Source organism: Leuciscus leuciscus, assembly GCF_965113295.1.
Source record: "Leuciscus leuciscus genome assembly, chromosome: 10".
NCBI lineage: Eukaryota > Metazoa > Chordata > Actinopteri > Cypriniformes > Leuciscidae > Leuciscus > Leuciscus leuciscus.
The window spans coordinates 10754965-10775739 of NC_138734.1; the positions used below are offsets into that span (position 1 = coordinate 10754965).

A 20775-nucleotide genomic window follows, 5' to 3' on the forward strand; every position below is an offset into this window, starting at 1 on the left:
TCTAAGCAGTAAGCCAATCCCCTGGAGTCTGAGCACCGTACAGACACACATCTTTGTCTGTCTTACAAACTCACCGCATCATACAGCCGTCTTCCCTGTCAGTCATGACACATAACAAAGAGATGTCTGTTTGGTCTACAGACCTGACCCCTGCCCCACGAATATTACCCCACACCACGGCTAAGAGGCCAGACACATTCTTCTGTTATCTATACATGAATACTTCAATGAGGCAGATCACTAGATCAGACTGCTCTATTTCATGACAGCAAAATATTTAAAAAAGTAAAATATGTAGGCATATGAAGCATATGTAGGCTATATCTATAAAATATATAGAATGATTATTAGAATGATTTCTGGAGGATCATGTGACACTGAAGACTGGAGTAATGGCTGTATATAGAAATAAATTATATTTTAAGGTATATTAAAATAGAAAATGTATTCAGTTACTAACGTAACATCGGTTCCTTGAGATAAAGGGGAATAGGAAAAACTGAAATACTGAAAGCCTGATTGAATCATGCAGTGAAACTGCACAAACCTGTTGGGGCTGCAGACCGCCGAAATGGCCGGGGCTACCCGTCTATATAAACGGGCAAAACTTTCCATAATCTTTAGAATCTTTCGACTGAAAAGCAACGAGCGCCGAGTTGCGCAACGTGGCCAGCTAGGCAATACTCGTTCCCGTTATCTCAGGGAACCGAGGTTACATTAGTAACCGCGCACGTTCCCTATCGATACGGTTCACTTGTATTGCATCCTAAGACAACATAGGAACGCAATTCAATAGCGGACCAGACATGGAGGGGCCCATAACTCGGAGAGGAGGACCTTTCTCAGGGGAATTGGCTAGGGAGCTACTGTGAGCAAATGCATCAACTCGGGCAGTCATGACTGGTTCCGCCAAAGAGGAGAAGGACTGTGCATCTGTCCTCCCTGATTTGTCTGATGACCGGAGGGAGCAGCGCGACTTGGGGAAAGCCATACAGGGGAAGGCTAAGCCACTCGTGGGCCAGCGAGTCCCTGTCCTTTGAGAATAATATTGGACAATGTGAGTTGTCTTCTGAAGCGAAGAGGTCAACCTTTGCCCTCCCTAAAACACAGATCATGCGAACCGTATGGGGATGAAGCATACAATCCCCTGAGGACACATTGCCCCAGAACAGCATGTCTGCCCCTTGGTTCAACTTGCCCGGCATGTGCACTGCTTTTAGCGAGCGCAGGTTGCATTATGCCCATATGAGGAGGCGTCTCACCAGTTTGTACAGAGGCCTCGATCTGAGTTTAGTGGTTTATATAGGACACCACTGCCATGTTGTCCAAGCGGACCAAGACATGGTGCCCTTTCAGGTCTGGTAGGAAGGTTTTGAGGGCCAGAAAAACTGCCAGCATTTCTAGGCAGTTGATATACCACTGTCTCTCCAAGCTCAACCAAGAGCCGGATGTTCGGCCCACCCTCGAACAGAGCTCTCCAACCCGTGTTGAGACCTCCTTCCCTCTGGAGACCAACCCCAAATCTGCGCCAGCCTGGTACAGATGTGGGTCCTTCCAAGGGGCCAGGGCCATGACACAGCTTTGGTCCACCTTGATACAGTGGGCTGGAACCTGTTTCAGCCAATACTGCAGGGGCCACATGTGTAGCAGGCCCAGTGGAATTACCAATGATGCGGCCACTTTTAGGCCTAGCACTCTCTGAAAGGCTTTGAGGGGGAGTGAAACCCAGACTCTGAAAGATGCCGTGAGCTGTTGAATAGCCAGAGCGCGCTCCGGCGTGAGCAAGGCCTGCCTTTGGGCCAAATTGAGAACTGTTCCCGGGAAGGAGATTTGCTGCCTGGAAGACAGTGGCTAGGTTGATTTTGGAACTTTGGAATGGAGGACGTGCGCCAAGTTGCTCCATACGGGCAGAGGTGCACGGCCACGGCTTCTTCGAGATGAGGCAGCTTCTCATACCAATTTTGGCGGGCTGCAGCACCATAGGTCCGAGCAGTTTCACTGCATGATTGAATCAGGCTTCAGTATTTCTGAGAAAAAAAATGAGTTTTTCCCATTGCCATTATTTTCAATTATAATAATATTTCACAATATTAATTTTGTTTTGGAGGTCTCCTACAATAGGATTACAAGCATCAAAGGTTTCATTTTCTCATAATAAACATTGCACATCACAAAATGTTTCAATGATTCTCAAACGACTCCATGGATGAATCAATCTCTCTAAATCTCTCCTTTCTGCAAGCTTCTCTGCTCTGATTGGCCAGACAGCTCAGTCTGTTGTGATTGGTCTACCGCTTACATCGCAGGTCGAAAACTAAAACGCCTATTACCATAACTGAACTTCAGCTCCATCCGGAGGCTTCCTACAGCTCTGCGATTGTACATCGTAAACTAAAGACAGTAACGATGACGTCAATTTTACCATATCAATCTGAGTGCGAGTCCAAAGATGAAACATTGGAAGAACTAGTTATTCAACCCAAACTTCCATCGCAAGGACGACTTGAGCAGGATGTTTCTCAGTGATACACTACTCAGTTTGAGGTCAATTGAGATTTGTTTGAAAATATATACATCAATAATTAGTCATACTTACAGGTTGTGATTCTGAGGAGCAAGTTGGTCCAAATAAGCTGGGTACTGACCCATCTTTCTAGAGCAAGCGTTTTGCGAATCCCGCATTGAACTCTGAGATTTGAGAAGCAGTCGTACAATGAAGGGAACACAGCAACAGTTTGGGATTATACTGCTGTGGTATCGTGGTAAAGATGAATTTTGACCACTGATTCTTCACAGTCTCATCCTTTGGAAGTGAAAATAAACCATATTTACTTTCACAGCAGAGAGCACAGCGTCTTGACCACATGATATCCACACAAAAGAGCTACAGCAAGTCCTGTCCACGCAGAACATAGGTGGGCATTATGCAAATTTAGTAAGCTGTGACGTGTGAACTTTACGAAAATAGATTCGAACTCCAAACAACTCGTTTGAGCGATTCAGAGTCGACTCTTTCTTTTGAGATAAACTAACTTTATTTATGATGCACTTTCAGCTTTACAACTTTGCAGACTGTTTTATACAGCTGCATTACAAAAAAATCTGGGGCACTTTAAAAATAGTAAACTTTTGACAGGTACTCCTTAATATATAATAATATATTTAGGAAAAATACATTTAGCCTACCTTGTTACAATGATGACATTGGAATTAGTTGGGCTGAATTCACACAAAACATACACATTAATAATAATAATAATAATAATAATAGATGAATTCAAGATCTCTGTGAACTAGATGATTGCTAATTTGCTATCAACATACATACCACTGCTAGAAAAAAAAAAAAACATTTGTGTAATTAAACTTTAGTTTCAAAACATAATAGTTACTGAGAGACAGCCTTTGAGACCACTTCATTGTGTGACAACTAGCCCTGTTTAAATATTATAGTTTAAAACGATTAAGTATAATTAACTCATCACTACAACTCTATACGAACATAAAAACCTAAAGACAAGTTTATTTACTTTGAGGGAGAAAACCGGAACCGGAACTTACAACTGAGTAAGGCGGCACAGCAGACCCGGAAGTGACTTTAACGTTGTGGAAACGTGAGGCGCCTGTGTGCAGTTGCTCATTTCATTGAAGATATTTGAGAAGTCGAAACCTACTAAAACATGTAAGTTCTTCTGTTCTGCACACCGTATATTATGATAAATGTTTGAGTTGTACTGCTGGGACAGAAATAGGCAGTTAATAGTTTTATGGCCGCTAATAAAGTCATTAAGCAAGACTAATGCTAATGTTAGCAGCTACAATGAACTATTGTACTGATGATTAGGATTCGTCCTAAGTGAATACTGTTATAATATCTAACTTATGTGTTTGTTTGGCAAGCGTTATCTTTGTCAATTTGGATATTGGCTTTGTCTCTAATTTAGTTTTATTGTTTCCTTTTTTTTTTTGCGCACTTAATATCTTAATCATTACGTTATGGCTTACGTTCATTTAGTGCGTATGATTATATGATCTCTATACCTAAAAACATGAAACAAAGCTAGATTAACTTATGTATTTGTGGTATTCTAGGCTTTTGAGCTCTAACTCTTCATATACTTTACCTAACTCTATACATGGTGTAAATTGAGTGATGTTCGTGTTACCTGTTCATCCACACATTCTAACTGTTGAAATGCTTTGTTAGGAGTTTGTTAAACAAGCCTAAATCTGAGATGACTCCAGAGGAGCTCCAGAAGCGAGAGGAGGAAGAGTTTAACACCGGTCCACTTTCAGTCCTCACCCAGTCTGTGAAAAACAACACTCAGGTTCTTATCAACTGCCGCAACAATAAGAAGCTTCTGGGCAGAGTCAAAGCTTTCGACAGGTACGTGATGTGAAGCCTTCTGTTGGATTTATTATATACACTGCAACCCTCTACCGACACACTAAAGCTCGAGTCGCCAATGGCTAGTGCATTTTTACATGGAATGCAAGAACAATGCAAATGAAAACATTCAACATAAATGTAATGTAAAAATAAAATACAAATTTCAAGCACTATTAAATTCAGTGTCAACATCATGACACAAATTTGTCCTTTGAAAAATGCCAAGACAGTGGGTCTCATTCACTAATAATTGTGTGGATTATTTCGTATTTTATATGCCCAGGAGAACTTCTCTCACATGAATTTCTTAAGTTTTTATTTTATTTAGAGAAACAGGGACAGCGTACAATAAACATTAACCTCAAGGGAAGAGATGCATAGTACCAGGTTTTATCTCAAGAGCTAATTTCCACCCGTAGTCCCTGGTAATGATGGTAATTCTTAACCTCTTTCTAATGTTAATGAATTTGGAGTATTCTGTATGAGCGACCACGTGCCCAAGGTTAGTCATTTGCATAAAATGCACATATATCTCCAAATAAGGGATTTCTTTTACAGCCTTTCATTACTCTGACACTCTCGAAAAAACACGGTCTAGCCTTAAGTACGCGCAGTACTTTTGCCATCCTCAAAACCAGTTCAAACACAACACAGACCCAGATTACAGACCTCTCATTACTAACCAGCTGTACATATGAGTGTCGGTGTTATGCTGAAAAACCTCACAGCTCAAGCTATAATAATGTAGCCTTTCTTATTCTTTCATTGTATATCAAGTATATTTGAGATTAAATCTCTGTATAAAATGTCATTTTAAACCCAATATATGGTAAAAACGAGACACAAGCGAGTCCGAAATTGCGTATAGGTAATGGATTTGAATTTACTTTGCGACAATTTAAAATACACTGCTCAAAAAAATTAAAGGAACACTTTGAAAACACATCAGATCTCAATGGGGAAAAATGTCATGCTGGATATCTATACTAATATGGACTGGGTAATGTGTTATGAACGAAAGGATGCCACATCGTTTGATGGAAATGAAAATGATCAACCTACAGAGGATTGAATTCAAAGACACCCCGGAAATCTAAGTGAAAAAATGATGTAGCAGGCTTGTCAATTTTGCTGAAATTTCATTGCAGCAACTCAAAATGGTACTCAGTAGTTTGTATGGCCCCCACGTGCTTGTATGCATGCCTGACAACGTCGGGGCATACTCCTAATGAGACGACGGATGGTGTCCTGGGGTATTTCCTCCCAGATCTGGACCAGCGCATCACTGAGCTCCTGGACAGTCTGAGGTGCAACCAGGTGATGTCAGATGGACCGAAACACAATGTCCCAGAGGTGTTCTATTGGATGTAGGTCAGGTGAGCGTGGTGGCCCTTCAATGGTATCATTCCTTCATCCTCCAGGAACTGCCTGCATGATCTCGCCACATGAGGCCGGGCATTGTTGTGCAACAGGAGGAACCCAGGACCCACTGCACCAGCATAGGGTCTGACAATGGATCCAAGGATTTCATCCCGATACCTAATGGCAGTCAGGGTGCCATTGTCTAGCCTGCAGAGGTCTGTGCATCCCTCCATGGATATGCCTCCCCAGACCATCACTGACCCACCACCAAACCGGTCATGCTGAACGATGTTACAGGCAGCATAACATTCTCCACGGCTTCTCCAGACCCTTTCCTGCCTGTCACGTGCTCAGGGTGAACCTGCTCTCATTTGTGAAAACCACAGGGCACCAGTGGCGGACCTGCCAATTCTGGTGTTCAATGGGAAATGCCAATCGAGCTCCCTGGTGCTGGGCAGTGAGCACGGGGCCCACTAGAGGACGTCGGGCCCTCAGGCCACCCTCATGAAGTCTGTTTCTGATTGTTTGGTCAGAGACATTCACACCAGTGGCCTGCTGGAGGTCATTTTGTAGGGCTCTGGCAGTGCTCATCATGTTCCTCCTCGCACAAAGGAGCAGATACCGGTCCTGCTGATGGGTTAAGGACCTTCTACGGCCCTGTCCAGCTCTCCTAGAGTAGCTGTCTGTCTTCCTGGAATCTCCTCCATGCTCTTGAGACTGTGCTGGGAGACACAGCAAACCTTCTGGCAATGGCACGTTGATGAGCCATCCTGAAGGAGCTGGACTGCCTGCGCAACCTCTGTAGGGTCCAGGTATCGCCTCATGCTACCAGTAGTGACACTGACCCTAGCCAAATGCAAAACTGGTGAAAAACAGTCCGAAAAGATGAGTAGGGAAAAAAATGTCAGTGGCCTCCACCTGTAAAACCATTCCTGTTTTGGGGGTTGTCTCACTGTTGCCCATCTAGTGGACCTGCTGTTAATGTCATTAACACTAAAGCAGCTGAAACTGATTACCAACCCCCTCTGTTACTTAACTGACCAGATCAATATCCCAGGAGTTTAACTGACTTGATGATATTCTCTGATTAAAAAGTGTTCCCTTTATTTTTTTGAGCAGTGTAGTATGCTCTATGTAGTGCCAGTTGCGTCGCTTCACTTCCATTCACAAATAATCTAAAGTGGCTTCACGGGATAGTAAAGTGTTCATCGAATGCACACTTCAGAATCTCTGTGGAACTATATCAGAGAGACATGCTGTAGATAAACCGCTACTGTAAAATATGTGAATATATACTAGAAATGAATTGGCTCAAATCATTCATGTATATATAAAATTGTTATTGCACTAATTTTGTCAATCGGAAGGAATCCAGTCATATTTCAGATTTTGAAAGTTCTGTTTATATCAGTGGGTCTCAGCCCTTTCGACTTTAAGGCCCCCCCACCCCCGGGAACCAATGGTTTAAATGAACCCTTGACATTGCAGTCTGATTCACACATCTGTTTACATGTGTGTGTGTGTGTGTGTGTGTGTATTCCAACCAAAACTTCAGACCAGTCGCCACGTTCAGAAGCTGAGAAAGGGTGGCACGGTGTTTTTAAATCCGACTGACAAAATTGTCGGATTCAAAAATTCACGTGATAAATTTGTTGATTGGATCATTACCCATTTCAGTCTGATCGAAATTTTATTCGATCAGTCAGATCAATTGAGGCATTTGGATGAAGGCTTTTCAGTCCGATTGAACTGTCAATCAGGACAGATTATTTGGTTGCATGTAAACAAATGCTACTGTCTCTTTTCTCTGGATTTTCAGGCATTGTAACATGGTTCTGGAGAATGTGAAAGAAATGTGGACTGAGGTGCCTAAGAGCGGCAAGGGCAAGAAGAAGTCAAAGCCAGTGAACAAGGATCGTTACATCTCGAAGATGTTCCTGAGAGGCGATTCAGTCATTGTGGTGCTGAGGAACCCGCTCATCACCGGGAAATAAACTTGACGTGTAACACGTCTGTTCAAGGACAGGCAATCTCCTGGACACTCATACACCAGCTCACCTGCGGGCTGAACTCCCTTTGACTCATCAGCACCTGTTAAAGTGTTAATTAGGCCTTTGAGCAACTTAATAATTTTCCCCTTAAGAGACAGTACACAGTTTGCCTTGTGCTGTAACAAATGTATTTTGCTGGAAAATGTTTAGCATCATCATGAGAGATAGTTCGGTCAAAGAAAAGATACAAAGAAGTTGCCATTTGAATTTTTTTGTTTGTTTTTGATGTTAAAGTGTGCTTTGTTTTCTAAATAAACTTTTGGATATTCAAATCTCTATACATCTGTTGTATGATTCTTTCAGAAATTAAAGGGGACCTATTATGCCCTTTTTTTTAAAGTCTTGATTTTGTTTTTGGGGTCTAATGGAATAGTTTCCCCCCCCCCACATATTTTACATTGTTGCAGCACCTCTCTTCCCAGTCTGTCAGTAACACTCTGGGCTGCGTTTCTCAAAAGCATCATAACCCTAACTAGATCATAGAACCATTGGCTCCAGTGGTCTCTACAATCAACTGACAAACACAGCCCTGTTTATTTCCTGTCTCTATGAAGCCCCTCCTTCCGAAAAGCATGTGCTCTGATTGGTCGACTGGACCAGTGTGTTGTGATTGGCCAACCATTTAGGAAATTTCACCCATACCATAACCGTAGGTTTCAACATATGAATACAACTAAACCAGGCCTCGCCACTATATTTTTGCGTATGCCTTGGGTGGGAATTATTGAAATGAGGAATACTGTGACGTGTTTGTTCCCGGTAGAAGACTCAGACTACAATGCAGGCGTTTCAGGGAGTTCAGAAACTGTTTGCACTGATAAAGAGAATAACTCCTTTTGGAGTGACTTTGTGCTTTGTAACTTAATGCTCAAACAGCAACAATACACACTCAAGAAAGTTGAAAATGTAAGAAAGCATAATAGGACCCCTTTAACCGTTTCCAGACAAAGCAGAAAGTGTTCATCAGAAGTTTCACGTTGCTGTTTGTCCTCTTTCCTCTCCTCTCATCCCCCCCTCCTCCTCTTCATCCGACTCTCGTTTGGTAGAGTCCCTTGGCAGCAGCTTGGGTGTCAGTGTAGATTTCAGCAGGCAGCACTCAATAAGTGACAAACTGCCGTTTAAAGGCCTCTGCATTATTAATGTGACCAGATGTGCTGACTGTCACTTCACACCCCTGCCCTCCACAGTGGGCTCCGCTGACCCCTTGTACTAAAAGCCAGTTTAAACCATTCATTTTTGTTTAAAAGGATTTGGATAATGTTTCTGAAAATGACACAATTTTTGTTTTGAAAATTAGAATGAGCTCTCTGAGAGGGGTTTATCATGGTAAAAAAAAAGAAGAATATCTAGGGTTAATTATGTGTGTTTTAAAAGTGTATATGGACAAAAGGGTTATCTCAGGGCTTGACCTGAGAGGACAGTCTGAAAATCACTCAGTCAGGTCACTTAAATATTCAGAGGAACGGTGAAAATCCAACTCGGTGTATCAGTTTGGGTTATTGTGATCCACTGGTGTCATATTTATTAAATGTGTTTATTCAGTCATTTTTGTGTGTTTTAATGCTTAACTATGTCAAACAAATGTATATTGATGGAATGTTCTTAGATATGTTCTATAAATTGTTAATATGTGTTAAGTTAAAATATTTAAATTTGTATTCATTTTATACATTTTTGATTAGAAAAGAATAACTATATTAATATTATAAGCAAATTTAAATATAAACCACGGTTTAAAACTCAAGTCAAAATATTTTTTTTTAAAGAAATGAATACTTTTATTCAGCAAGGATGCATTAAATTGTTCAAAAGTGACAGTAAAGACATTTATAATGTTTTATCACAGTTTCCATTTCAAATAATGCTTTTCTTTTGAGCTTTCTATTCAGTGATTTCTGAAGGATCATGTGACACTGAAGACAGGAGTAATGCTAAAACACAGGAATAAATGACATTTTAAAATATATTGAAATAGGAAATATTGTGCTGTATACAATTGTTCTGACCCCAAACATGAAATATACCTCAGATTGTACAGCGTGTTGAGAAGTAGTTAGCTACTTCGTTTCTTAGAGCTGAGTTTATGCCTAGGGAACAATAAACGGATGAAAAAAAACGGATATTGGATCCTGTGGGAACATTGCATTAAACCACAGACTTTTTCTTTAGAAAATGTAAGAAATTGTTCCATACAGTTTCACAAATGCTAAATTGGTATCCATAGCAAAGACACAGAAGGGTAAAGGAAAAAGATTTATTGTACCATTAACAGTGTGTCTGTTTTTGATCGAGTTAATGAGCTTTTCCCAGGCTCCTGAGGTGTTCTCTAGTGTGAGCCGCTCATCCCGCTGTCCTCCGTGTTCCCCTGGGCCGCTGCACCTGGATCTGCGTGTGGGTTAGCCTGAAGCTCTGAATACTACAGCCATGACTTACAGGTGACGCTTCAGCCTGAGATCTTATCATGCTGTCAAAACTGAGATTTAGTGGTTTAGGTCTGCAATGTGTTGGTCATGTTTGAGTCATTTTGTGGGGAATTGTCTATTGGATCATGGTTTGATATGTTCCGTTTAAGACATAGTGAAAACTCATCGTTCAGCAGTGAATACTTAATCCTTGCCCGGCAGAAAGAGAAAAACTTTCCTGACCTTACTGCATATTAGTGTCTGTTATATTCATCCACCTGCTCGACAGCTATGTTATTTTATGCAGAAATAATGCCGTAAAACAATGGATAATGTAATATCCTGAATAACCCACCTATATAGCACACACCTAAAAAGTGAACTTTTGGAAAATGATCCGTCTTGGCTTTTTGCATTTGGCACAGTTTAAGTCAGATCATTGATGGTCCAGTTACAAACACACCCTCATTATTGCACAACATATAGATCTGAATTAAACTTCCAAAACATCTTCATTTGGCACTGCAGCATTTTTTAAATGTAGTTATTTCACTTTTTCTAAATAGGCGTAAAAGCTTTTTTGTTAAATGGGACATAATTCATTTTGACCCTTACAAAATTGTACCATGGTATATTCCTAGTTCCAACATTCCACAGAACAGTTATTTTTTGAGGAAATAATTGGGGGGGAAAAATCCCCATTTTTCCTTAACTGACAAACTTGTTCAACCTGCCATGTCATATTGGTCCCAAAAGTATTTGGATATTGAAGCCACATTGTCTAAATTTCTGATTCTCATTGGATTACATACAAAATATCAAATCATGTGGCATCATGCAAACAAATGTTCAGAATCAGTTTTCTTGACAGAGGTGTAGTTCATCATTACATTAACTTAATCAATTACATTTAACAATATTGTAATCATATTCTTCATTTTGAGCAGCGTGGTAAAATAAAAAAATAAAAATTCTTCTTTTGCAAAATATAAATATTGTGATTTACTGGTCTAAAAATATCAAAGTGAATTGTCAGTGTATTAAACCATGATACACTTTTACAAATTGTATTCATATTGCAAACACTCTTAAAATAAAATCAAAATTGGCTGGTTTGTGGAAAAACATGCAGCAAAAGAAGAATCATTATTCCCTTAAGAACATTTCAGTGAAAGGTTCTTAAAATAGATTGTAAAAATAAAGAACCATCTAAAGAACCTTTTGTGCAATGGAAAGGTTTATAGATGTTAAAGGTTCTTTAATGAACCACATATACCAATAAAGCCAATAAAATATAATTATGCATATAGTTCTATTTTATAACTTGTTTTATCACTTGAAATTATGCTTTTGTAAAACTTTACATTTGAATGTGTGCTGTTTCTTTCTTCTTTTTTAAATGCAACTTCTGATGCATTTTTAAAGTGTCCTTTGGGGGCATTTAGTAACAATAAAATATGTACATTGATTAGTTTTATATGAAGGCATACAAGAAGTGAGAATGTCTCCTACAAAATGTGGCATCTTGGTATTAGCCACTAAAAAATGACATTACAAAAGAAAGCGTTTTCTTAACATTATATAACTAACAATAATTATTAAACAATAACTGATATTTTAGGGAAAACTTTATGTTGCATGTGCATTTTTTAAAGGAAAGGAATTTCAGTTGAAAGGAGTTCAAATCAATGGATTTAATTTTTTGAATATTTTTATTTTATTTTATTTTTTTATAAATATAAAAGTACAAGTGAGAAAGCATGGGTTAGGTGCAAGCTCCAGAAATTGGATAAAGCCTATCACATATCTATGAGAGAAAATCAATACAAAAGTGGCCTGAAATCGTTCATGGAATATTTACTTATTTCGCTGTTTTCTGAAACAAACGAAATAATATCGCTGCCTTCTAACATCCATGTGAAGCTCTAAGCCTCCAACAGGGTCATTTCTAGTAGGCTATCACTGCATGCATTTACATATTCCCATCATATATGTCTCCATTTACTGGATAAAATACAAACTCACGAAAAACTTCAAGAAGTTTTCCAGGCGAATCTTCTTTTCATTTCTTTAATGTTTCAAACATATCATGTTGAAAACGTTCCTTAACGACATCACCATTCTCAAAAACTGACATCATTATTGGTGGGAAAACAGCAGAAACATCAGTAAAATACTATCAGTTGATTTGTAAATCCCTCAATGTGGCTTTGAACTTGATGGAAATTATGGAAACATTTTCATGCGTTTGTAGGCTACGTTATAAGTTCTTGATCCGAGCAGAGCATATTTATGAAAGTCTGCTATTATTTTATATATATTAAAAAAAAATTGTAAAAAAAAAATTTAAACTACAACACAAGGATATTCAATTTTAAATTGAGAGAGTTCAGAAGATGCTTCATATCAGGAATGATCCCACTGTATAACATGATTTTTCGAAGTTAATAAAGATAAAATAAAGATTATTGGAGTTGCCTAGCCTATGTTTTACAAAACATTTCACGTTTAAGTCATTATGTTAGCCTACTTGCCGTTTCATTGTAAATGTTCGCGAAATGTACTAGCAATTTCCACGTTAATTTTTTTATGTATTTTCCCATTTCATCTTTCTCTTCTTTTTCTTTTCTCAGAGTGTGTGAAATGAACTTGAATAAGTTTGCTCGGGGTGACTGCTCTTGGCAGGAAAGCGCTATGTTTTATTCAGCAAGTTGAGGCGATAAGAGGGGAAGTGTGATTATGATAGTGATCGGTCACGCGTCGATACTCAGTCTCCCCCGCGCGCGCAACGCGATACTGTCGCCCGGCGCGCGGGGCTCTCACATCAGCCATCGATCGCGCGCACGGTAACTCGAGACTCCGCAGTTTGTTTCCAAGCAGCTCCGCAGCCGCGAGATCAGGTGCGCACCGGGGAGCCGAAGGGTGACAGCACAGTCATGAGGAACACACCGTCACCCACTGGCTTCTCACTTTGGGCGCACTTGATCTCGTGCGTTCACACTGTCTCTCTCTGTCTGTTTGTGCGCACATCACATTAGTTACCTCTTTCATGTTAATCACAGTTGTATATCTATTAAACTCTGTAATTTACTTGTGTTGTAGTTTAAGGAAACATAAAACAAATCACAAATTGAAAATATTTTCAAACGTGTTCTGTTAGAATTTATATTAATCACCCCCCAATTTGACATCAGAATCAGCTCAAACCAAAGTATTTTGATATTATGATAAAAAAATCGATTTCTATCCTTAAAATGTTTTATTATATTATGCTTAATATTATATTCATATTAAAATATATATGAACAAATTGCATAATAAATCAATTGGACCTTATAAAATACATTAAAACGAAATAAACTTTGCCCTTTTTTTGGAGTTTGAATTATGTGTTGAATCTGGAGGAAGAAGCTCTTGTCTTTTTCGAAGAAATGTTTATATGACTGCTCATGCTGTTTTGGTGGCAGATGTGACACACATGGTTGGATATCTTCCGTTTCCGAAGAAATACCAGCAAATTTGAAGATATTCAATATACTTTGCATATGCAAGCTATTTTGCTCAATTTTCCTTTTCTAATTTAAATGACTTGTGTGGACACATACTGCCACATTATATACCACATTCATTTATATTTCACAACTAAATGTAATCATACAAAAGCTACCTGATTTCCATGATTTTGAGCAACTTGAGTAACATGCAAATCTGGATAAAGCGAGCTAGACAGACAGACAGACAGAAAGATGGATAGATAGATAGATAGATAGATAGATAGATAGATAGATAGATAGACAGACAGACAGACAGACAGATAAATAGATAGATAGATAGATAGATAGATAGATAGATAGATAGATAGATAGATAGATAGATAGATAGATAGATAGATAGATAGATAGATAGATAGATAGATAGATAGATAGATAGATAGATACTATCAAAAAGATAGATAGTATCAAAAAGATAGATAGATAGATAGATAGTATCAAAAGACAGACAGACAGATAAATAGATAGATAGATAGATAGATAGATAGATATCTAGTATCATGATTTATAGATCTATCTATCTAGTATCATGAAATAGATAGACAGACAGAAAGATAGATAGATACTATCAAAAAGATAGATAGATAGATAGTATCAAAAGACAGACAGACAGACAGACAGACAGACAGACAGACAGACAGACTGACTGACCGAGATAGATAGATAGATAGATAGCTAGATAGATAGATAGATAGATAGACCTTATAATATATATTAAAACAAAATAAACTTGGCCATTTTATTAGAATTAGAATTATATGTTGAATCTATGGTAGAGGAAGATAGGCTACTTTTTCCTCTTTTTAGAATAAATGAAAAAATGACTGTTCATGTTGATTAGTCACAGCACATTTTAATATAACAGTTGTTTTAAGTTTTTTTTATTCGTTTTTTCTTCACATTCATTGAGCAACATGTTTTCATGCAACAATAAACTGACAAGGTCACTAAGTTCTGCAGAGACTCTAAAGTCATAATACAGTTTGGTGAAAAAATATAAGCCTATCATAACAAAACCGAGAAAATGTCCTCCTCTGTCACTTTTAGTGGCATTTTTGACATGAGTCTTGAATAATGTGTGAGCTCGGTGATATTACCTCCTGATAAAGACTAGACAGATTCTTTCGGCTATTGTTGTTGTGACTGTTTTCTGCTATCTATGTACTTACATCCCCATCTAGTGGTAAACAACTAAATGTCTTCTACTGTGAATGTACAGCCAAAGACTGTCCACTAGGTGACGTGATTTAACCACGTATCATTTACATTTACAATAGCTTTGAGAATGACTTTGTAAAAAAAGTGTAAGGAGAAGAATAAGACTCTTCTTTCTTTTTATGTTTGTTTTGCACGCGCAATAGTGATTGCTCGTACATTGCTTAGTGTCATAACCAAGGTCAGTGCTGTTTGGCCTCCGTCCAGAATGCCTTTAGAAATTCTTTACAATTTCCTGCTTGTTGTCAGCCTCTGGTAAACACACTCACAAATGCATAGGATCCTACTGTTGGTGTTTTATTCTTTAATGTATTGCTCTGTTTGTCTCATGTTTGCATGCAGTTTGCATTTAAAAGCATGACTGTGCAAGTGTAAAGAATGTTATAGGCCACAGAGTCCGAGGCTCTATCCTGTGAATCTGTGCCATGCAAGCAGAGCCAGAATGGGAGCTTGTAAAAGTGGCTCAATGGAGGAGGGGTGAGCCTAAAATTACAACTGACTAGTTTCCTTTTAGATAATACGCTTATCAAAGCAGTCAGATGTGTATAATGCACATTACACATGCACAAACACACTCTACAGATGTACAAAAGGTCTTTTGATAGATGTACATCTCTTTTTTCTCAAGTGTTCTCCTCTGAACCAAAATGACACGCCTGACAGGCCGAAAATCTGATTATGTAATTATCAAAGACTTACATAATTACTTCAAATGTTTACTTTAAAAAATGTATGTAAGTGATGTAAACTGCACACAGCAGGATTATGGATGGTTTATAATCAGACACATCCATAACTACTTTGGCATTTGATTTTGAAGGGGTTTTAATAGGTCTCCAGACATAAGACAAACTGTTTGTGTATGTGTGTGTGAAAGAGCGGGACAGCCAAACAGTCACTAATGTGGCAGATGTGACACATGGTTGGATATCTTTCATGTTTCCAAAGAAAAAACAATACATTTGAAGATATTTGATCTTCGCATATGCAAACTATTTTATTCCTTTTCTAATTTAAATGACTTGTGTGGACACATATTGTCACTTTAATTTATAATTGTATATTGCATATACACACATTAATTTATATTACTTCACAACTAAATGGAATCTTTATGAAAGCTATACCTGATTTCCATTTTGAGCACTTTGAGTAACATGCAAAGTTGGACAAAGCTAGCTAGCTAGATAGACAAGACAGATAGATATATAGATAGAGAGGTAGATAGACAGACAGACAGACAGACAGATAGATACTATCAAAATCAATAGACAGAAAGACAGACAGATAGATTTGTCTAAATTAAAAATACTAAATAAACTGAAATCGTTTTTAATGCGACAAGTTAATTTAAGAATCACATCATTATGATGTAGGTAAATGAAAATGTATATCTACTTAGACTCTTTTGAGATCTATGGTTATTAAATTATTAGTTTTTGAAACATAAACATTACTGTTGATCTTCTAACACTTAATATAAATATAAAAATAAGATAAATTATTATGACCATTTAAATATCCACTTTTTTTTAAATCACATACCATAGTATTGAAATATGTTAAAACTTTATGATATTAATCACGGTAGCCTACCATGTCAAAAATCACTGCAATAAAGATTTTTTTTATTTATTTTTTAATGAACACAGCATAAAACCCACTCCTATACACATTTCACATGTGAGCATATTACAGAATGTGGGAATAGTGACGTACACCACACACTTAAAGATGGAAGATTCAATTTTTTTTTTTCCAGTCAGAACTAAGTATACATGCATCGTATCATTCCCATCAGCAGATCCTGCTTTGTAACGCAGAGCTGGAGTAATGGAGCTCGGCCGCTAGGGAGTGGATGAGTACATTTCTCTGGCTGTTTTTCAGCTCGGGAGGGGGAGAGACAGACAGGAATGAAAGCTTTTCCTCAGAGTTGAGGAGCAGGTTGGGCTTCGGTCGCGAATGAGCGTTAACAGACCGACCGGCGAACAAGAGGAGTTTGTCGAAAACCGCTTCCATATTTTACAAACAGCCGCACGAATGGAGACGAGGACATGAGGAGGAATATGTGTAGACTTTGCTCGGAGCGAGACATGAGTCCAGGATACTGATTAGAGTTGACACAAGCCCAGCTCCAGTAGCAACTCTATCCACACTTCACCTCCAACCCCCTCCTTCACTCCTCAACCAGGAAATCATCGAGCTGTGCTGCTTATCCTTCTTCCCACAGATTAAACAAAAACACCAAAACCCTCGGTGGGTTTATCCATGAGGATCTCGTCGTTTTCTCTTTGGGTTTTCGCCTCTGGAAGTTCGGCTTTACATCTGAAGGGAATCTGCACTGTCGTCGAACAATGAGGTAAAGCGCGTCAAAGCACATTTGTTGCCCTCGCTTTTGTGTGTACTTAGTTTTGCGCGCTACAATGTAACGCATAGTATGGATAATGTGTGAGGCCGCATGTGGGACTTCGGTCTGTTAGCCTACTCACTTTCTGTCCTGTTACTCGCACCTACTGGAGGTGGGGGACCATCACAGGAGCAAGTGTGTCCTTTCGGAGCGTTTACACACTCCAGCTCGTCCGTTTTTGCTCGGCTTTGACAGCCAAAGAGTTCTTTCTTTTATCGCGTTGCTCTATAGCTGTTGAATGGAGCTGAACATTTATTAAATTTTTTTGCACTGATTTTTCTGGAGATACTTTGAGTTTGAATGAGTTTGTCACCAAATGGGTTCCTTTTCCGTTTTGAGACGGTGATTTTAAACATTCTGTCAAACGAATCATGTCATTTATTGTAAAAACACAGCATTTTGGCATCTAAAGCTATATATTTTAAATAGCCTAAATAGGTTTGGTTAGAGAGGCCTATCCCTTTAAAAACAAGTTTGGAAATTTTTCGGTTCATTTTTTGCCATTATTGGCTACTAGCCTTGTACTATACAATGTATTTATTAGAATATGCTGACATTAGTCGTTCACTGTACAAACACTGTGCAAGGTTGAATAAACACACTCTTGTATACAGTTTATTTACACACTTAATTTTTTACACTTTTTTTATTAAATGTTTTTTGATAAAGCAAGGAGAACAGTTCAATAAATCGATTTTCCCTAAACTTAAAGTAGTTTTTAAAATAAGGTGCACCTGCTTTGTGCGCTAGATGTGATCTTTTGAATAACATTAATGACTTTTTACAAAACACAGTTAAACGAACTAGTAGCCTATCGATAACTGTATCCCCAGGCGGTGTGCACGAAGTTGTTTATTGTGCATGTTGAAAATGCAGCTGTCAACCGGTAAATTGGCCCTTTGTAACACGTAGCCAGTCCTCTTTTGTGAGCCCTCCCTGTTCCTTCTGTTCTGGGAGTTGGCCGCGGCGCGAATTCAAAAATCCTACTGTGGGGAAGGTTTGGCTCATGAATATTAATTAGGTCACGGGACATTCACCCAGTAGCGAACGTCAAATATCCTACTTAATATTCAAGATTAAATCCTTTGCCATAGTTGGATTTGTAATTTGACTGTCAGGGCAGAACCCGGAACTAACCTACATTTGCGCCATGTAGCCTATAGAGCACTGAAGCCTGATAATTCCACAATCCACATCCTGCTTCGGCCTGAGCAGTTGTAGAGTTCAAGGGCACTTTTAGTTTAGTTTAAGACAAGACACGGGTGAAAAACAGCCAGAAAACAATACATTTCAGCCAGAACACAATACATTTCCGCCATTTTTTTTTTTTTTTTTTTGGGAATAAAACGTATAAAATCAGGTGAATTTTACATGAATAAACCTCTCTGTGAAAACCTTCAGATTATGGATAGGAATTAAAGGGTTAAATTAGGTGAATGTAAGAGCTGCCGAAGTGGACATTTCATTATGAAATGTTGTATTGTAATTGAAATCTACAGACGCAAATAGATAAAGTGCTATAAAATCAAACCTTAAAAGTGTATTTTGGATGTTTTCTTTACACTAGTTTGAAACAACACTTAGGCTATACCAAAAATATACCAAAATCTCAAACTGATGCATATATATAAATAAAAAAAACTACTTGCGGCCTGTAGTGTCTTGCCTTAAGCTAAACAAAAATACACTAGGCCTACATATTTCAAATGTTTTATTCTGTGATTGAATTGATGCAAGGAAATCTGACCATCTGTACAAAGGAGTTAATGGTCTGTATGTCACAAATTTGTTTATATATGAATAGTGTAGAATACTGTAGTACAGACTCTTAAATATTTCCTCATTATACGTTTAATAAAAAAAAATAAAAAAACGTTGATTTGTTTTTTTTCCTCCCAATTTGGTCTCAGACTTTAGGACTGTACAATGAAGCAAATTTTTGTTAAAGACAGCTAGAATATGCTTTATAATAATGACACACAACATATAATACATGACAAATAATCACAAGGAACCCAAGTGACACAACAGGAACAAAGAGCTTTCCAGATTCTATAAAGTGGACAGAGACTTCCTACTGTGTTGTGCAACCATCCATATTTGTGTAAAATAGGGAAACGCCAGCACCGACATGTTCTTCCAACATCTTGAGAATGTAAAACACTCGTTTTGCTATGTAAACAACAACAGCAACCTGACAGACAGGTTTTCGTCAACGCAACTCTTAGATCTGTCTCGCACCAAAATAAGAGTGCATTAAATAAGCATATACACTTTAAAACCTCAGCCATGCATTTCTATGCAAATTTCAGTTCAGCGACGTTATCAGGCAATGTGTTGAAGGGTGACATTTCATGCCATGTTGCCATTGTGACACACAGGAAACTTGACTCAGGGAGGCCTTCTGGGTTCAAGCAAAAGGTGCAGAGTACGCGCGCACAACCATGAGTTTACTGTGTCGGGTCTGCTTGCATAATAGGTGAAGAATGGAATGTTGTCACATTTACAAGTTTATTGTCCTGTCATGTTGTGGAACGTCAACATCAGAATGCATTGGAGCGGTTAGCGCCTCATTTTGAATTTTGCCAGGCCACCCAATGTAACAATGGTTTCTCAAACTGACCTTGTTATTTGGGAAGCCCAGTATTGAATTCATGGGAACCCAGGCTAAGTCACTGACCTGCAGTCCCTGGGTTAAGATTACAAAGAACAATCAAAGTTCCAGGGTTATTCAAACACTATACATGGTCCTCTTTAGGCTACGTTCACATTGCAAGCCTATAGTGCTCAATTCTCAGATCCGAAATGTGGCCAATATCAGATTCCAGTGTGAAGAGATCATGGTCCTGTACTGACCCGCATGTGCAAAAAAAAAAAACTATAAGAAGATGTCACGCAGCTCGCTGTCATTCGGAAGAAAACAAGGTGGTAAGTTAATTAATTAAAGTAAGCAATTCCGCTTTTATTTATAGTATGATCTGCCGCGGAAGCCAGCGAATTTATGCGCAGGCAATATAAAAAACAAAGACGAGGATGCGAAAAAAGAGAGCAGATTTAAAAAAAAACATTTATGAAACGAGCTAACATGTTTTGTATATTTGACACTGTAATGATTGTTAGTTCTAACACATCACTGTCTTTTCACTGACAGCTTTCACAACTGTCTTGATAATGTCGGGTTAGGGTATATGTAAAATCTTTGAAGTGACTCCCATGAGCACAGAATAGTGACGAATGTTGCTCTAGTGTGACATAAAAGTCGCATGAATTTCGATTGAACTGTTCAGACTGAGGTCGCATTGCAAAACATCCGACCTGTATCAGATTTAGGACCACATATAGAAGCGGCCCAAAATCGGAATCGAAAATATCAGATTTCATGTGGTTTGTGCTGTTC

The 20775-nt window shown here is 38.5% G+C and overlaps 2 protein-coding genes across 2 annotated transcripts in view; both read left to right on the plus strand.

The window, feature by feature from the left end:
• The first annotated feature begins 3537 nt into the window (after window positions 1–3537).
• On the plus strand, window positions 3538–8079 carry snrpd2 (small nuclear ribonucleoprotein D2 polypeptide). Its single transcript, XM_082181597.1, has 3 exons — window positions 3538–3682; window positions 4208–4387; window positions 7572–8079. Coding segments are annotated over exons 1-3 (357 nt in total). The 5' UTR covers window positions 3538–3680; the 3' UTR covers window positions 7747–8079.
• An 8795-nt stretch (window positions 8080–16874) lies between these two features.
• The window catches only part of vaspb (vasodilator stimulated phosphoprotein b), a 47621-nt gene continuing 43720 nt past the window's right edge, over window positions 16875–20775 (plus strand). Inside the window, exon 1 of the mRNA XM_082183041.1 lies at window positions 16875–17330. Within this exon, the coding sequence (XP_082039167.1) occupies window positions 17326–17330 (5 nt within the window). The 5' untranslated portion in view covers window positions 16875–17325. The remainder of the gene's footprint in view (window positions 17331–20775) is intronic.